The sequence below is a fragment of the Colias philodice genome, chromosome 21 (genome assembly GCF_061535455.1).
Source record: "Colias philodice isolate Cphi_HAF_F1 chromosome 21, ilColPhil1 Martin Lab GWU primary, whole genome shotgun sequence".
Taxonomy (NCBI): Eukaryota; Metazoa; Arthropoda; class Insecta; order Lepidoptera; family Pieridae; genus Colias; species Colias philodice.
The window spans coordinates 4,974,693-4,991,482 of NC_143106.1; the positions used below are offsets into that span (position 1 = coordinate 4,974,693).

The 16,790-nt window shown below is 31.8% G+C and overlaps 2 protein-coding genes across 2 annotated transcripts; both read left to right on the top strand.

The window, feature by feature from the left end:
* The first annotated feature begins 9,443 nt into the window (after positions 1-9,443).
* LOC149478859 (uncharacterized) lies at positions 9,444-10,775 on the top strand. Its single transcript, XM_089709061.1, has 3 exons — positions 9,444-9,690; positions 9,987-10,154; positions 10,540-10,775. Exons 1-3 carry the CDS (start codon positions 9,444-9,446, stop codon positions 10,773-10,775), a joined length of 651 nt encoding a protein of 216 aa, XP_089565187.1.
* Positions 10,776-14,153: 3,378 nt separating this feature from the next.
* Positions 14,154-15,861, top strand: LOC149478860 (uncharacterized). The gene is made up of 3 exons (XM_089709063.1): positions 14,154-14,924; positions 15,102-15,267; positions 15,545-15,861. The coding sequence occupies exons 1-3, from the start codon at positions 14,154-14,156 to the stop codon at positions 15,859-15,861; spliced, it is 1,254 nt and encodes a 417-aa protein (XP_089565189.1).
* The last annotated feature ends 929 nt before the right edge of the window (positions 15,862-16,790 follow it).

The window sequence follows — 16,790 nt, forward strand, 5'->3', positions numbered from 1 at the left end:
GTCAAATGCAATCAGCAATGACATAGGTATTATATTTTCATACCACTATACTACTGCGCTCCATGGAAATCCACTTTTGATTGTCGAAGGTTGTAATATCTTGCTGTTACTGAACCGATTTTATTTTGTTTTATGATTAAGATGGTAACTGTTTAATGCTATTAACCGACTTCTTTAACACTAAAGCCTTAAAATATTTTTTCTGCTGTTTAACATATCTTAACATATCGGCATAAGATCCTCGATAATTTCCTTACGAACTCTTTCTTTTTTTAAGTTTACTTATCAAGTGGCAACCCTATGCCTTAATCCACGTCAGTTCTAGTAAGACGGGTAGCGTGTGAGAACGTCTCTGACAGGCATTTTCCACGTCTTATTTCGAAGAAGTACATGAGATATGATGTAAATACAGTACCTATGTGCTGTATGAATATTGCATATTGAATACAAAGAATGATTATTGCAAAGAAATCTAGTAATTTCGAGTCTTAAATGAGACCCCGTTCTAATAAGAGACTGTTTCAGCTACTATCAAGAGTCGTTACTCTATATTATTTAAAATGAAAAGTGCTAATGCACCTATCAAAATCATAAATATATATTCAGTACGTATTTTTTAACTCTTTCTTCAGTCAAAAACATCTCATATTTTAAACATTGAAATTATTGTGATAGAATATCAATGTTAATCTTAATAAATTTAAACCTACTGGATGTATGAATTTTATTACCGTTAAAAGTGTATATCATATAACTTACTTTGACGGTAAAAAATTAATACTAAAGATTGTAATGTTTTAATATAGGTTACATAAATAATAAAACATTACAATCTTTAATTGTATTAAAAATTATTGCTTGTGTTGTAATTTTGTGTGCAATCAATAATTTTGTGCTAAACGTAACGGAAATATATCTTCTAATTATCTCAACAATTAATTAATAGGTATAATGTGTTTTGACCCACGTCAACCACGAACCATGAACAAAGTTTAAATGATACAAAATATATGAACTAACAATAAAATAACGATCGCGATGTGGTAACAACAGTCATGTTAGGTCCGAAAATGGAATACAAGAGACCTTTACTAAATCAGACCGAGCTGCCTATATCAATTAATCAGTCTTTAAGGCTAACAGATAGCTTTGATACCTACCTAAATTAAGATTTTTTTTATAAATTACCTCTATAACAATATCTATTAACATGGCAAGACCTCGCAAACCCTAAGCACAGAAATCTCACCAGACGTGCTCCTGACGTCGGCTGCCAATCAAAAGGGCTTTAACCTAATCCCGGTTTGGATTAAGGAAAAAATAAACCAACGGACCCCTTGTGTCCCGCGCAAGCGTTCATGCTTCACCGCTTACGGCTCAGCTGACAGTGTGACATGTACCTCTCATTACACACATCGCAAACCATTTTAAACTCTAATCCAAAGAAATAAGAACTTGGATAAAGTTTGCATGCGCATGAACAACATTGCAAAAGTTAGTTCAGTATTTTATGCTTGAGGTTTCGCGTAGTGTAATTGTTGTATGCGCTTGATAAAGGTGTTGTTTGTTTATTTTTTATCGTGTTCAAAATTTTAAATGCGTTTTGAAATTAATGCCAAGATTTGAATAAAATTGCTCTATGAGAACGAAGCCACTGTTTTATGGTTTATTATCGTAAATGTAATCATGATTTATGTTTTCTTGGTTAGGTATTGCTTAAAAAGTTTTTATGAATTTTTATATCATGTAACTTTTAAATTTATGGTTTAAAATAATGGTATAATAAAAAGTAATATTGTCAACATTTTTATTATACTATTAGTTAGGTACTTTTTACAAATATCGTAAATAAAAACCACAATATTGAATTCACTTTCTCAGACTTGCGGTCGCTTTGAACGCGGAAAGAAAAAGAGAACGGCTTAAAATACAATTATTTACAAAGAATTGTTCTGTTGAAAGTAAAATTTTATAGAAGCTCATTGAAATTTCCAAAAATGTCAACCGTCAATCCCAGGACCACACAAACGAATTATTCGTAGATCAACTTATGTATAGGCTTACCATCCCTTCCTGTTAAGAACACCTTTATTCAATTCACGGATAAAGCAACAAAGAGGCGTCGAAATCCATACCTTTGCTAAGTCGCTAAAAAAAACAATCGCGCCAAAGTTGCCAGAGCGAAAAGTAGAGAGATGCATCCAAAAACAGATTATGACAAGCCCCTATTTTGTTTGTAAACATATCTAAGATACCCACAATAGCAGCAGTAATGTGACACCTTTACTGATTGGATGGATGTCATTGATACGTGAATTTTGTATTGTAGCAACACTGACGTAGTTATGGCGGCAAAAGACGCAAATTGTTGACGTTTCGGGGTATTAAATGGACACATCTGCGTAAAAGAGGCGTGTTTTTGTATAATTCGCTCGTTTATTGTTAATTGGTTTTGGGATATGGTCGGGATTCGGATGTATGGATGAATTGATGGGATTACTTCAATATTTCAGAAGCATGAATCGGATATATTTTTTGTAATCATTTGTCCAATCATTTTCCTGATATTGTAATGGTATTATGTGATATGTTAGATTTTCTAATTTGCAGTATGTATTAAATATACATAATATATACAATATGAAAACATACAGCCAATGTACCTACAGCCAGGTACCCACAATGCATTACATACCTAGGTACATACTAAATGAAACAATAATTACAATTGATATTATAATTGACAAAATTTAATACAGACTGTATGATTAAACAATAAATAATCATAAATTATTTTATATCATAAACATAGAATAGAATAGAATAAACGATTTCTATTTATAGTTTCTTTAATTTCCACTCGTGTTGATGCAAAAGTATATCAGGTTATTCTACCCAGGATAATGAGATTCTGTTTGTAAATTGATTTTCGGGTATATTTTTAAATACCAGTAAATTGAGTTTTCATTTTCAGCGAAGGAACGATTTTATTAGCTGTATGTAATATGGCTGTAATTAAGAAGAAAATCACGAAATAAATGATTAAAGCCTACGTCAAACAGCCCCTGTAAGTATATGAGCTGAAATGATGTGTTAACTTTATGAAACCTTAAAAAATTAATTACCTACGTTCCTCATTAAAAAGTATGCAAGAGCACAGTAATAACTAGTAGCTAGCAAGAGGAAGGTTCTACGAAAAAAGAAAAAAACCAGTTGTTCTTTTGATTTACAAGAACATAAGTAAAAAACATTAATAGTGGTCATTTAAAATCGACTTTAAAACATGGAACTATAAGTACCTACATAGTACCTTTTCACTAGATACACACTAGACATGTTACAAAAAATGAATACTTTCATACTTTTATATTTCAAAATTTTAATAAAACACATTAATGTGTTTTTACGCGCTTCTACATACCTTTAAAAAAGCCTAACCCTAAAATCCACTAGAGTCAAGTTAGTTTTGCAATAAAAAGAATCAGACGTCTTGCTGAAGCAGCATTTCAGTTACGCTAACCGTAAATTCATGAAGCGAAGCTATGGCAACAGCATAAAAGTCATTAGGTATTGGTCAGCAAGAGTCGCTGCTGGTAGCATGCAAAATTTTGCCAGCCTGGGACTAATGATCGGGCAGATAGCAGCCTCCCTTTCATCTCGGGATAGGGTTGGCACCTAATAGATATCATACTTGTTCCTGGCAATTCGATGAATAAGTTTTCTTCAATATTTACAGGAAAATGTGTCTGTTTATTTTTCATTCTGATATACATATTTCGACAAGGTTGTGTTCTTGATTGTAAAATACCTATCATCATAATTATTTTGTTTGTTTAATTGTAAATCCAAAAAAAAATACATGAAAGGATAAAGATAAAGATGAGCTTAGCCTATAATTAATATAAATAAAATACGCATAGTGCATACATGACACATCGCATAAACTGAAATTGAATTATATTATTTGATTGGGATTGTATTAACTTAATAATTTGTTAAAATGTGATGATAATAATTTGTACGTCAACACAATTACATTCCATAAGGATTGTAGAGAAAAAAAAAGTTGACATTAGTGGCAATTTTAAACGTTTGTACCTATGTTACAAAACTGTATACGTAGGTATACATACAATTTTCTAAATAAAAATAATGTCTTAGAATTAAAAAAAAGAACTTCACTGCATATAAAATTTGATTATCTGCAATCTCAAGAGATGCTGTTTACTCGTTATTTAAACAAAACTTTTACTTAAGCGAGTAAACTCTATTTTTTAACTCGACAACCCTAGATTCTGATAATGAAGCAATTTAAATGCATGAGGCAGGGCGCGAGCGGCGCTTGGTGGGGAAATTCGTACATCGCGGAGAAAGGACCTATTTTCAGGAGTTGTCAAAATATTATGCATCTTACATCTCTAGTTTCAAGTCCTATTTTGGCGCGTCAAAGGAGTTTGCTTAGAATGACGCAAGTTAGAAAGGGGTTGTAGGTATAGATGATAGTGGCTGTGCGGGGTAAGCATGGTATATCTTTGCAGGTAGAAGATTATACGAGGGTAGTGTACTACGTAGGCGAAAATGTTTTCGAAACTTTGTGAAAGCAAAAGTGGCGAAAGTGGCATCAGTTTAGTGAGGTCGGCGTAGTTTATTAACTAGTTAGACTTGTACCGATTATATTAGATTAAGGGGTTTAGTTTGGTACACGATTGTTAAAGTATTAACTCGAATCTGAACCGTTATACCTAATAGTTTACTGCTATATCTTTATTATATTGTCACAGAGACAATGAATAGGCACGAAGTAAATGATTACTATTATTATACTAGCTGTGCTCCGCGGTTTTACCCGCAGAGCTCCGCTCCTGTTGGTCTTAGCGAGATGATATATAGCCTATAGCCTTCCTCGATACATGGGTTATCCAATACCGAAGGAATTTTTCAAATCGGACCAGTAGTTCCTGAGATTAGCGCGTTCAAACAAACAAAAAAACAAACTCTTCAGCTTTATAATATTAGTACATTATGTATAGATTTTCTAAGAGCGTTGATTAATTTGATTATAAAATAAAATACGTGTAGTTTTTACAAAACTCAGAAATGTAATGGTAGTTAGTATACGTAGGAATCGTAGGATACCACGATGATTATCTAGACCATAGTCTACAGAATCATGGTTATGGATAGACGGATAAGTGGTCAGTTACTATTATCTTAGTCTCCATCCAACTACCTACGTGACGTCACTTCGATACGTGCTTACTTCTACTTTCGTCCATTAGCCATTTCATAAACAATATTGCAAACCCGACTATTGTTGTATATTAACTATTAAGCGCCTTCTTCATACAACATATTATGAAGTCAATGTATTAAATAAATTCACTACGACTATAATTATTCAGTCAATGTTTTTGCAATAACGAATGAATAATGTCAATCGACATGGAAAAAATATTTCAGTCGAAGATGCCAGAGAATTATTTTCTGGACTATTTCTACATGATAAAATATTTACATACTTAATTATAGCTTACGTATACAATTTGTGAATATAAGGAATTGTTTATAAGGTTTTTATCTTTGTGAAATCTTAAATAGTTCCTAACGGCTATCGTTATAATATAACCTGATTAAAATTTATTTTACGTATATTATATAGATATATGTTAATCTTGGTCTTTTATTGTGTCGTATTAATTGAGGTATACAGAGATAGATTATACTTTATAGGATTTCGGAAATTATTGACCAAAATTCAAAACGGCTCTGATTAATAGAATGTTCCATAATCTCTGTGTTCTATGGGTTAATCCTTTATATAAGCCGATAAACTTAGGTAAAATAGGTAGGTTTATAAACATCTAAAATAACATTAATTTAATTTATTCTATTAATTTAATAGTGCAACGTATTATAGTCATGGTACAGATATTTTTCATGTTTGTATACATATTTTATTGTCATAATCATCCGTCAAAAGAAAAATAATATTGATATATTAATCATTAAATATTCGTTATCAACACAATAATAATGAAATATATCTTCTTTCATTTTAACAAGAGACAATATCCCGTTAATTTAAACTAAGTTAAATGTTTAATTTGAATATGAAGTTTGGAACTTCTTAACAATTTAAAGCAGGTGAGGAATTACAGAAATTTCGTTCAGATTAAAAAATAATTTGGAAAATCCAAAAGTGCACGCCTCATAATTTTTTTTTAATAAATATTTATTAATTATTATTTTTGTTTATTTAATAACAATTAAACCACATCGAATCAGACCCTGAAAAATGAAAGGGTTCTATTCCTGAGCATACTCAAGCGTAAGAGAAAAAAAAAGACTCGATTAGTAAAGTATTTCGGTCGCTATCGTGTTAACAAGAAAAAGGATCCGCACATACAGACACACGGACGTCCAAGACAGAACTTTTTTAAACTGTTTTTTAACTAGTTTAAATAACAAAAATGACATCAAAAATATCATGAACGTTAAAAATAGTGTTTTTTCTTAATATGTGTGTGTATGTATTATCTTACAAGTGCAATGTATGATACATAAAGACATTTTAAGTTTGAAAAATCAGATGTTTTGCGCGAAGTGACAGTAGTACCCACCTCAACGCTTCGCTTATGAGGCGTGCAAAACTGAAGTCCTGTGTCTTCTTGTGATACGGGAAGATACGTTATATAATATTATATGTTTCACTGTTCGATTTTCTTTACGGACACGTACCTAGTATTTTTCATTAATACCGGGAATCGTTAGCACACTCGATTCTTCGCTGACGCATTTATCAATTTACCAAAGAGCGGTCTTATTTTATAACATCTTCTATTAAAAATTCACTTAACAAGTACCAGTCCAAAGAGAAATATTTTCACAGGAGAGTAAAGTAATTGCTGAGCGACTTGACGCTCTATTTTATAAGACGAGTAATTATACCAATGTTCTCCTTACCAGAGCATCCTTCCTAGGTGACGTAAAGGCTGTTACAGCGTGGCTCCCTTATTTATTACCACTTGTGCTAATAAATTGATACAGTAGAACATAGTTAGGAGTACATCACAACATACATATACGACTATGTGTGTAAAGTTTATTTAAATGTAACAGATGGGAAAATTTTATTGTAAAGAAATAAAGCTTAAGGTATCTACATAAGTAGATTTATTCTCTATATTGATAATTCTTCATTACTCTATTCATAGGTCGGTATTACAAATTATTCGCTTTGATATTTTTTCATATCTTGTTAAACTTAATGTTTTGTTTTAATGCTCTGCAGCGTACTCTCACAAAGACAAAAGGTTGCATTTCACAGTATTTTTTTTCGATTTTGGTTGAATTTTTGTGTCTTGCATTTATTTTAAGACTTTTAAAAGGATTTGTTCCATCAACGGTCAATTCAAATTCGTTCTTTCTATATTTTCAAGCCACTGATCTTTAAGATTGTATATTCAATACGTGTTTTAGCATGAGAGAACAGGCTTTGCACACGTCCTATAAATCATTGCAGCCGCCCCTTGACTGTAGGTTCCGCCTTCTAGCATCAACCTCCATAAATAATATGTACGATAACTACTATAAATATGACTTTCCATTTCCAATGAAAATTGGATTTTATTAACGGACTAATGCCCGTGTGATTTGTGTGAATTTTTATAATATTCAAAGATTAGATATCATCACCTGGTAAAAGGAAGTAGCCATTTGTTTGGCGCAACTTGGTGATGGTAAAGGTACCTTCTGAAACTTTTTTTATATATTTTAACCTTACATATATTTTTCTTCTCATTTACACGAAAAACAAAGCTGGTACCTAAACGTATATAATATTATGTATGGTAAGAGTTGTTTTTTCAAAAATCCTTGCTCAACGTAAAATCCATCTATTACAACATGTAGGTACTACATATTTACTTTATGAATAGGTACCAAAATAAAATTATATCACTACTATACAATAATTACTCCTTTGAGCGAAGGGAAATGTGGTGAGAAAACTAGTAGTTTAAGGTATCTCTGTCAACGCCCAACTTGCATGTTCAGCGTGGTGGAAACCTAAAGCCTAGGAGGCGTATGGGGAAACAAACATTATTAATAGGCTGCCTTCAATTCAATATAAGATACGCATAGTTGTAGAAATATAGCATACTAGCTTTCCGCCCGCGGCTTCGCCCGCGTTTTCAAAGAAAAACCCGTTCCCGTAGGATTTCCGGAAAAAAACCTATCCTATGTCCTTTCTCGGGTATCAAAATATCTCTATACCAAATTTCATGCAAATTGGTTCAGTAGTTAAGGCGTGATTGAGTAACAGACAGACAGACAGAGTTACTTTCGCATTTATAATATTAGTATGGATTTAACAAATACCTCTAGAGCCCTTGATGACTTCAATACATCCTAAACTGTCACACATTTCCATCAGCATCGTTTCAAACTTGTTTCAAACACACCTTAATTTCCATTGTCTCGTTCTGCTTCTGAAAAAAGAAACAACACAAATAAATAAAAACAAAAGCCACACATTAATGTATATATGCATTATTTTTCTTAGTCCCCCGCTTAATATACCGCCACTGGTCTGGTCATTAACCAAGCAATGTCATTGATATAACGTTGGTAATAATATTCCGCCCACCGATTTTACTTATTCCCAAGATACGCATCGGTGGTCCGAACACGCCTACATAAAAAACAAATGAACAGCTTTTTTTGATCACACGACTGCTATTTTACGGTTGGAAATGGTGTTTATGAAAAATTGTTTTGATATATTTAATTAGAGTACCAGTGTAGTGCAGTGCACCTGCTTCAAACTCTTTGTTAATGAGATGAAACGCCTACTTTGTTATCACTATCATTTTTAGGGGGCACACCCTCGTCATCATAAAATTTCGTTGTGTCAGAATATTTTGTTTATCAGTTAACTAATTATTTATCAGGATCAGGAATTTCCTTGATTGGATACTGCCTAATACGTGATTGTATGACTCGTTCCATGACAATTTATAAACGCTCATGAAAGATCAGACCATGATTGTCTCAAGGAATTATCACATTAACACGTATCTTAAGAAAATAAGCACAATAACATCACTTTTTTTAATTTAACAACCAGTCTCCATCTTTAAAATTTTTGGGAGCCGAACTTGTATTTTTAATAATATTATAGGAAGAGTAGATAAAGTAAAAATACTGACATTTTTATCGAACTTAAAATTACGAGACAGTGTCGTATGTGAATTTTGTAAGAGTGATTAAAATTAAATTTTAACGACCACGACAGTTACAGCGACACAGTCGCATTGTTTTCCCCACTATACGATACGTTTACAGGAGCCAAGATCAAACCAAAACATTGAAATCAAACATCGAATGTTCCCATCAATTGCCTATATAAAGCATCACTAACTGGCCGATTAAAGAGTTTTAAAATGAGGTTTCATAACCTACATCACATAGTACTGCCTTGCCTTTTAAAGGCTCTTGTAATAAATGCATTAAGTGTGAAACCACAATTTTTTGAGAAAAATCATCAAATGTGTTTGAAATTAGCCAAACAACCGTATTTTGATATAGATATAGTTGTAGGTAAACCCTGGAGAATATATTATACGTGGAATCTGAAATTGGATACAAAATGTTTGGAAATGGTCTTTAGGAATGCTACGGTAGAAGTAAGTAAAAAACGTTTAAAATTACTAGTTTTAGAATATTATCTATGTACCATAATATTCTAAAGACAGATAAGAACTACTTCCAAGCTATCTACAAATACCTAAACATATACAATATTGGTTTTTAATTTGAAAGAAAAGTAAAATTTAGGAATAAAAATTATAAATTAGATTTTTTAAAACATAATTGTGATTATTCTGCCAACTGAAATCTAGACAAAATGAATATTGTATCCCAATACATACCTATTTATAATAGTATTGTGAGACATAAAAATCCTTACCTAATATTACAGATAGTCAATCGAGTCTGGAACGACATGAACGAATATCTAGAACAGCAGCCGGCGTGGGAAGCAGCTACCTTGAGCGTGACCATGGGATCAGCTAAGCATGAGCTGCTGCTCTTTGCTGACCAGGGGCCCGCTGGCAGCTTCGTCGCGGTTCCCAATGTAATACGTGAAGGAAGTTAGTACGAGTCGATGTTATTTTTGAAGATAGGAATTTGCTGGTAGAGTCAAAATAAAATTTTATAAAACACATTTTAACATCTATGTAGGTAATGGGAAATGAAAAATGTTTTTAATTTTCGAATTCAATAGTTTTCTAAGTAAGTAAAAATAAAAAGGCTAAATGATGGAAATAACACATCTGAATTATTAAAATTCATGCAAAGCAAGTAAGGTACCTATTTTTTTAAAATTTCAGCAATGCTACGCAATCACATTTTTTTAATATTTTTCGATTAACAAACACTCGTTCTTTATACACATTAATAATAAAATCTCAAACGAAACGTATTATTACAATATGATCGCGTAACTCAATACAATACCAAACTCCTGAAATACAGATTTGGTGCCAATACGTCAAGCGGTGCCGCTCCTCAAGTTCCACCTGAAGTTACTCCGCGGCGGCAAGTTCCTGCTCCTCATGGACTGTCACGTCGGAGGAGCGTCTCTAGCAGCCAGGCCGGATACCGCACCATACAGATCTGAGATAGCTGCTGCTGTAGCTGGCCTCGATATTGGTGATGGCTTCCCCGCGTGTACTGATGAAAAGAATAATGATGAACAGATTGCAGAATAAAGTTTTGAAATATTACGTGGTTTTATTTTTTAATGATTAAAAGGTTGCTCTATATACACTATTGCCAGATTTTACAAAAAAAAGACGGGTTGCACTCCGGGAGTGCCGGCAGAAGTGAAAACTTGATTATTAACGTTGAGCATGTTTGATATTTTGGAATGGTATCCGTCTTACGCTTTTTCGATCAGGTCACGTGTCCTGGCGCGAGTTTAAGATTTTATACCCATTACAGAAAAAGTGCTCAACGCCGCTAAAGAAGTTTTCACTTCAAAAATTATGTAATATGTATAACCAAATATGTACATAGGTACCTAAATATCAAGATACTTTGGTATATTTTGATACCACAAATTTGTTTTTGTTGTCAAATATTACAGAAATTCCAGTACCTAGGTAATAAATACAGCTACTTGTAAAGCTATTGATTGTAAACGTCTTATGTCACGTATTATGTTATTGTTATAATGAATAGTAAATATTTATAAATGAACAACAACATTGAAGCAACAGAAGTTATTAATGAGTTTAAATCATCACAGTGTCTCCACATTGTGTGGTTATAATTATGGAACAATTAATTAAAATACTTTTTCTCTCCGTAATAGTGAATAATGTTATAAGTAATTCAAAAAATACATTAAAAGAAGTGCCAATGAACTACAATAGTTTAGGTATAGAAAACTGGACAAGCTGTGAAGAATTTCTGGCCAATACAACCTTTGATCCGGAAACTGTTATTGATATCGACTGGAAGATATTTTATTTCTGGCATTTTGAAACTGATGAGTCGTACATATTGAGATTCAGCATTCCATATCCTGTAGTATGTATACGATTTTTTTTAAGTATTTTTATTTAATCCTGTAGATGGTCATTGAAATAAATAGTCAACGATATACCTAAGTAAAAAATTAATTAGCTCCTTGCAAACTTTTTGAACGACAAACGTCAAAAATTACCGCACAATATACCAACTTTTAACTTTAGTAGGGATTTGCGAGCAATTGGAAGAGGGCGCGGTATCTTTATAATTATTAGATATCATCTATAATGTCGGTACTAAATTAATAATAATATGAAGTTTTTCAAAAATCAATAATTTGCTAGTACTATATTTTAATAACACTTTGACATATTATTTAGTAAATTTTCCTTCTATTCTGTGTTTATTGCAGTTGATTGATCGTTTTCGAACCGAACTACACGACGTATACCCTTCTGTAAATTGGAACGACTCAGTACTTTTTATGGAGACGTCAATAGATTTCAGCGCTTTATTTATCCTTACGGAGACACCCGGAAAGTTTAAGATTGTACCGAACTTGGCATTCCACTGTAAGTTTCATGATTTTGGTTCCATAAATTCTTTGGTTTGTTTCAATTGAAATACGAATTGTTTTGAATGAAAATTTTGTATGTATTATAGGCAGGAAACTATTGTACATTATAGATAACTATTACCTATTGGAATTTTAGAGAAGGTCTTCCTATACTTGTTTGATAATATGGATAACCAATTTACTATTAAACTAATAATTCTATTAGAAAGAAACGATATAATACAATAATATGGTCGATATAAGCGTAAAATTTCAATCGAAATCAAATTTATACTTTAAATTGTGAATAAAACGAATTTAACTCGGAGTATGTAGGTACCTACGGTCTATACGAGTTCTTTCACTTTTTTGCTCAAACTGTTTGTTAGTAGCAAAAATCGTAAATGTACCTAGAAAATAAACAATTGTCAATTGTCTAAACCCTTTGTCGTCATTCATCTTAAACCATAATAAGAAATGGGGAATTCAAAGTGGATAGCTGTTTACATTGCTGCATAAGAAGTATTCTTTAACATTTGTATTGCTAGCCGGCGAACAGTGTAATGCAAAAATGTGGTAAAATGCGAAAATCCTAAACAATGTTCGTCATTGTCGTGTTAAACATTTGTCTCGAGTAAAGTATAAACTGTAAACGTTACTTGACACGTCTTTAAGTAACTAAATTTAGTATGAAACCAAACATTGGAGATAGAATATACGCTGTACCTTATGTAATATGTACTAACATGCAAATAGTTTATTGTGTTTTAACCTCCAAGTTTAGCTCTAAATAAAAATACTACCAACCACAAAATAATTTTACATAAAACAAAATTTCAGATAAAGATATACCTCTCGCTGAATTTGGGCTGAAACTCGTTTATCCAGGGTATTTAGGAATACTGAATTGCAAATTTAGGTTCTGTTATGCTTTGGCACCTGTCGACAAAATGCCTACTGAAAAAAATGTAAGTAGTTAGATCTAAAAATATTTACCTTTCGCGATTTCACTATAGCTTCTTTATTATAAAGACAAACGCACAATTAGGCATAACGCTGTGCTGAATTTGATTGGATTATTAAAACCTGGTTCTTACAGATTCACGAAGAAGCCCAAAGGCTCGGATTTAAAGGTGACTTCAACCGATCCTACTTGCTGGAGGAGCAGATGACACCGGACCTCTCAATATTTGACGACGACGATATTGAAAGAGACCCGGAAGAACTTTATGATGAAGATGGTGAAGATTAGCAAATTAGAAATAAAAAATTGTTATTTTAATATTATTTATTGATTTAGCGACGATACAGATTGTAATAAGGTAATATTACCGACGTTGTAGAAAAACATCGGTACGAACACATAAACAAAGTCGAAACGACAAAATACACGCAATAAATAAGGATTTTATTAATTTCAAAATAATAAAAAAATTCAATGTTTTCGTAAAATGCATGAATAAATATACCTACTTTTTTTTAACAAATTAGACTTACTAGATGAACTATACATAATTATTATAAACAATTATATGTGAAATCATAATGCTCTAAAATATCTTTACCATCGGCCATGTAACAAGAATACAAATGCACAAACATATAACTGTTTTCAACTTACGATTCAAGCAGTGTCCATAACATCAATGTGGAAATTGTTGACATAACAATGTGTAAGGCAGATGTAGAAAACTATGCTGATACAATAAACTTGAAAATAAAAATTTAATAATGTCAAGATATGAAGGTTTACAAAAATTAAACTATATCTTATAGGTATGCTCTGAAAAGACGGACTCATCATTCAAGTCATGTAATATAATGGTTAAATAATAATTAATTGGAAAACTACGCGTAAGTATAATATTTGAAACATCAAGGTCGTATATTTTAGAAATAATTGTTTTTTTTAGTAAATATATCAAAACTTCATATCTGAAAGAGTTCTCTCTTTTAGTTTATAAGAAAAAAAATCGTTATGAAAGTTTATAGCCCCTGCTTTTCTTTGAACTTCAGTTTAAATAGGAAGAGTAACCAATCAGTATCGGTAATCAGGAAAATGTTTGCTTTAACATTTTTTCTGTTCATTACCATTGAGGCCACAAGAAGAGATGCAAATTTTTTATTTGAGAAAGAACGAAATGTGAATTGTTCTAAGCTGAATCCTTCGTTGAATATTGGTGCAAATAAATTAAAAAATGTTAAACATCACAATTTTTTTCCACCTAGTCGCAGCCTTAAACCAAATAATATGGTGATCTCTAAAGTTAATAGTGTAGATACGAATGAAATGAATGATATAAATAAAACAACAAAACTAAGAAGAAAGAGAGCTATTTACACTAAAACAGAAGGCCAGGAAAGAGATAAACCTATTGGATTTCTCAGTCCACGTGATGAAGTGTTTTACAAAAATGTATATCAACAAAATGTCAATGCTGCGCATCAAGAAGAGCAAGAAAATATTAATTATAGAAGCCATAATACCAGTAGAATGTACTTTGATTTTGAAGCAATATTAGAACGAAATTTGGCTAAAGCTTGGCCTAATCGTCTACAACATCCTATGCATCCGGATAATAGGCGATTGAGTACGCAAGATTCTGATGCACCAAAATCATACAACGTAGAACAATTCGAAGATAATAGTTTCTTCTTAAAATCAATGATCCCGGTACTAACGAATTGGACAACTTGTGAAGAATTTGGAGTGAAGGCGTCTTTTCATCCTGACGACATTGTTAATATTAATTGGATCCCATTTTATATGTGGTCTGTATCAGGCCCTAGTGCTGCGATTGTACACACCTTTACTTACCCTACTAAGAAGGTACATAAATTACTTTATTTAGTCATTTGAACTATTGCTACTATTTAAAAAAAAAGTATAAGTAACTTTTGAAACAAGGTTCTTTAACATTAATATATAATCATTTATTTATTTTTTCGATTACGATTTTAAATTAATTACATTTTCTTGAAATGAAAATTTTAATACAAATTTTAGTTAGTGCAGCAATATAGAGCGAATTATAGTTCACATGTTCGTAATATTGGATGGAATCAACCAAAACTTTTAATGACAAGTGACATGGAAATGCTTCTAATAGCTAGAGATAGAAAAGGACTTTTTTATGGTATTCCCAGAAACGAAATCCCTGATTCAGTAAAAGGTAAATTCAAGTTATTTGAATTTAATTCATGATGCAATAATATACATTTTTCAAATCCTAGTTTATATGGAATATTTTATTTTACCTGAGGGTTTATAAAAACACGAGATGACATTAACGTGATCGTCATAAGAGTAAAATTGCCTAGTTTTGAAGTTAAATATTTATTTAAAAATCCAAAATTATAGCAATCTTTTTAATTTATATTTAGATTAATCTTAACGTTTAACACTAGACATTTTAATTTTGAATTAAATTACGCATTTACCTTTTCTAGAGTCCAACGCAACTATGCCCACTGTGAAACTACGGTTGAAAATCGTAGATTCATATTTGGCAATGATGTATTGTGAAGAACTATACACAGTTTTAATGTCTATTTTGGGAGAAGAACCTGAGACAGCAGAAGATAGAATGGATGCGGCTGCAATTCTTAAATATAGGGGCTCAGGAAAACCTGTTTTCAGAGATGTAGCCGCTGAAGTCATTAAGAAATCATTGAGAGATAGAAAGGCACAAGAAGAAAACCAAGACAAAATGATTAGGGTTGAAATGCAGCGCTTTGATCCAGATTCTTTAATAACTAGGTTTTAATGCGGTAATCTAGTACATTTAACGTTAGCCACTATAACGAATATCTTATAAACTCTTATAAACAAATAGTTGTTTATAAGCGTTCTTATTGTATGTTATGAACTTCTTAATGAAGTAAATTTCCTGTTGTTAAGCAAAACAAGCGAAACAACAAACACTTAAACATCCGAATGTACAATTATAAAACCGTGGAAGACATTTCGTTGAAAGTGAATAAGGCAGTCATATTTTCAGTAATTATATATTTGATTTGTAGCAGTTTTCATACAGGAAGAAAATAACGTGTGTGCATTCGTATTTTGTTTTCGTAAACACATTATTATTTTAGACATTATATTGATTCAAATATACCTACCTCTAGGTGTTTTCTTTTGATTGATAGTATGTTACTACCATATTATTCTGCAGTGTTATTAATTTTGTGCTTGGATATATCGTCATTTACATCAGCAATAGGGCCTGTACTGCATGAGGATAATAGAACTACTTGTGAAGAGTTTGGTAAATATGCAAGATTCAATCCACACTCAATATTAAATGATTGGTGGATGTCTTTCTATTACTGGGGTCCTACGCAACCTACGCTTCATTTCAAGTTTTGTTTACCGACACCAAAGGTATTTTTACTATATTAAATTTTGTAGATATTAGGTATATATGGTGGACATGATCATTTAGACTTACCTACTAATATTACATATTTAAATCGTTGTCACAAAAAGGTTGACAAAAAGTTTAATGTTAACTTTATAAATTGTGACTAACTTCGTGCAATTTGGAATTTTGGAAATACGAGGTCACATTTGCATTTGGTACAACTTTTTAATTTTGCGATTGCATGGAAAATTTTCAAATGAAATACTGTGACTCAATGTAATTGACTTCGTAATATAACTAAGTGTGTAATTGAAAACATGTTGAAAACTAAA

What these genes read in the sequence shown, in the direction of transcription:
- LOC149478859 (XM_089709061.1), top strand. Translation starts at nt 9,444, where the DNA reads ATGAGGTTTCATAACCTACATCACATAGTACTGCCTTGCCTTTTAAAG. An exon ending in GAATGCTACGGTAGAAGTAA is followed by an intron (nt 9,691 to 9,986) that starts GTAAAAAACGTT and finishes TATTACAGATAG; the next exon opens with TCAATCGAGTCTGGAACGAC. An exon ending in CAATGTAATACGTGAAGGAA is followed by an intron (nt 10,155 to 10,539) that starts GTTAGTACGAGT and finishes CCTGAAATACAG; the next exon opens with ATTTGGTGCCAATACGTCAA.
- LOC149478860 (XM_089709063.1), top strand. Translation starts at nt 14,154, where the DNA reads ATGTTTGCTTTAACATTTTTTCTGTTCATTACCATTGAGGCCACAAGA. An exon ending in TTACTTACCCTACTAAGAAG is followed by an intron (nt 14,925 to 15,101) that starts GTACATAAATTA and finishes TACAAATTTTAG; the next exon opens with TTAGTGCAGCAATATAGAGC. An exon ending in AATCCCTGATTCAGTAAAAG is followed by an intron (nt 15,268 to 15,544) that starts GTAAATTCAAGT and finishes TACCTTTTCTAG; the next exon opens with AGTCCAACGCAACTATGCCC.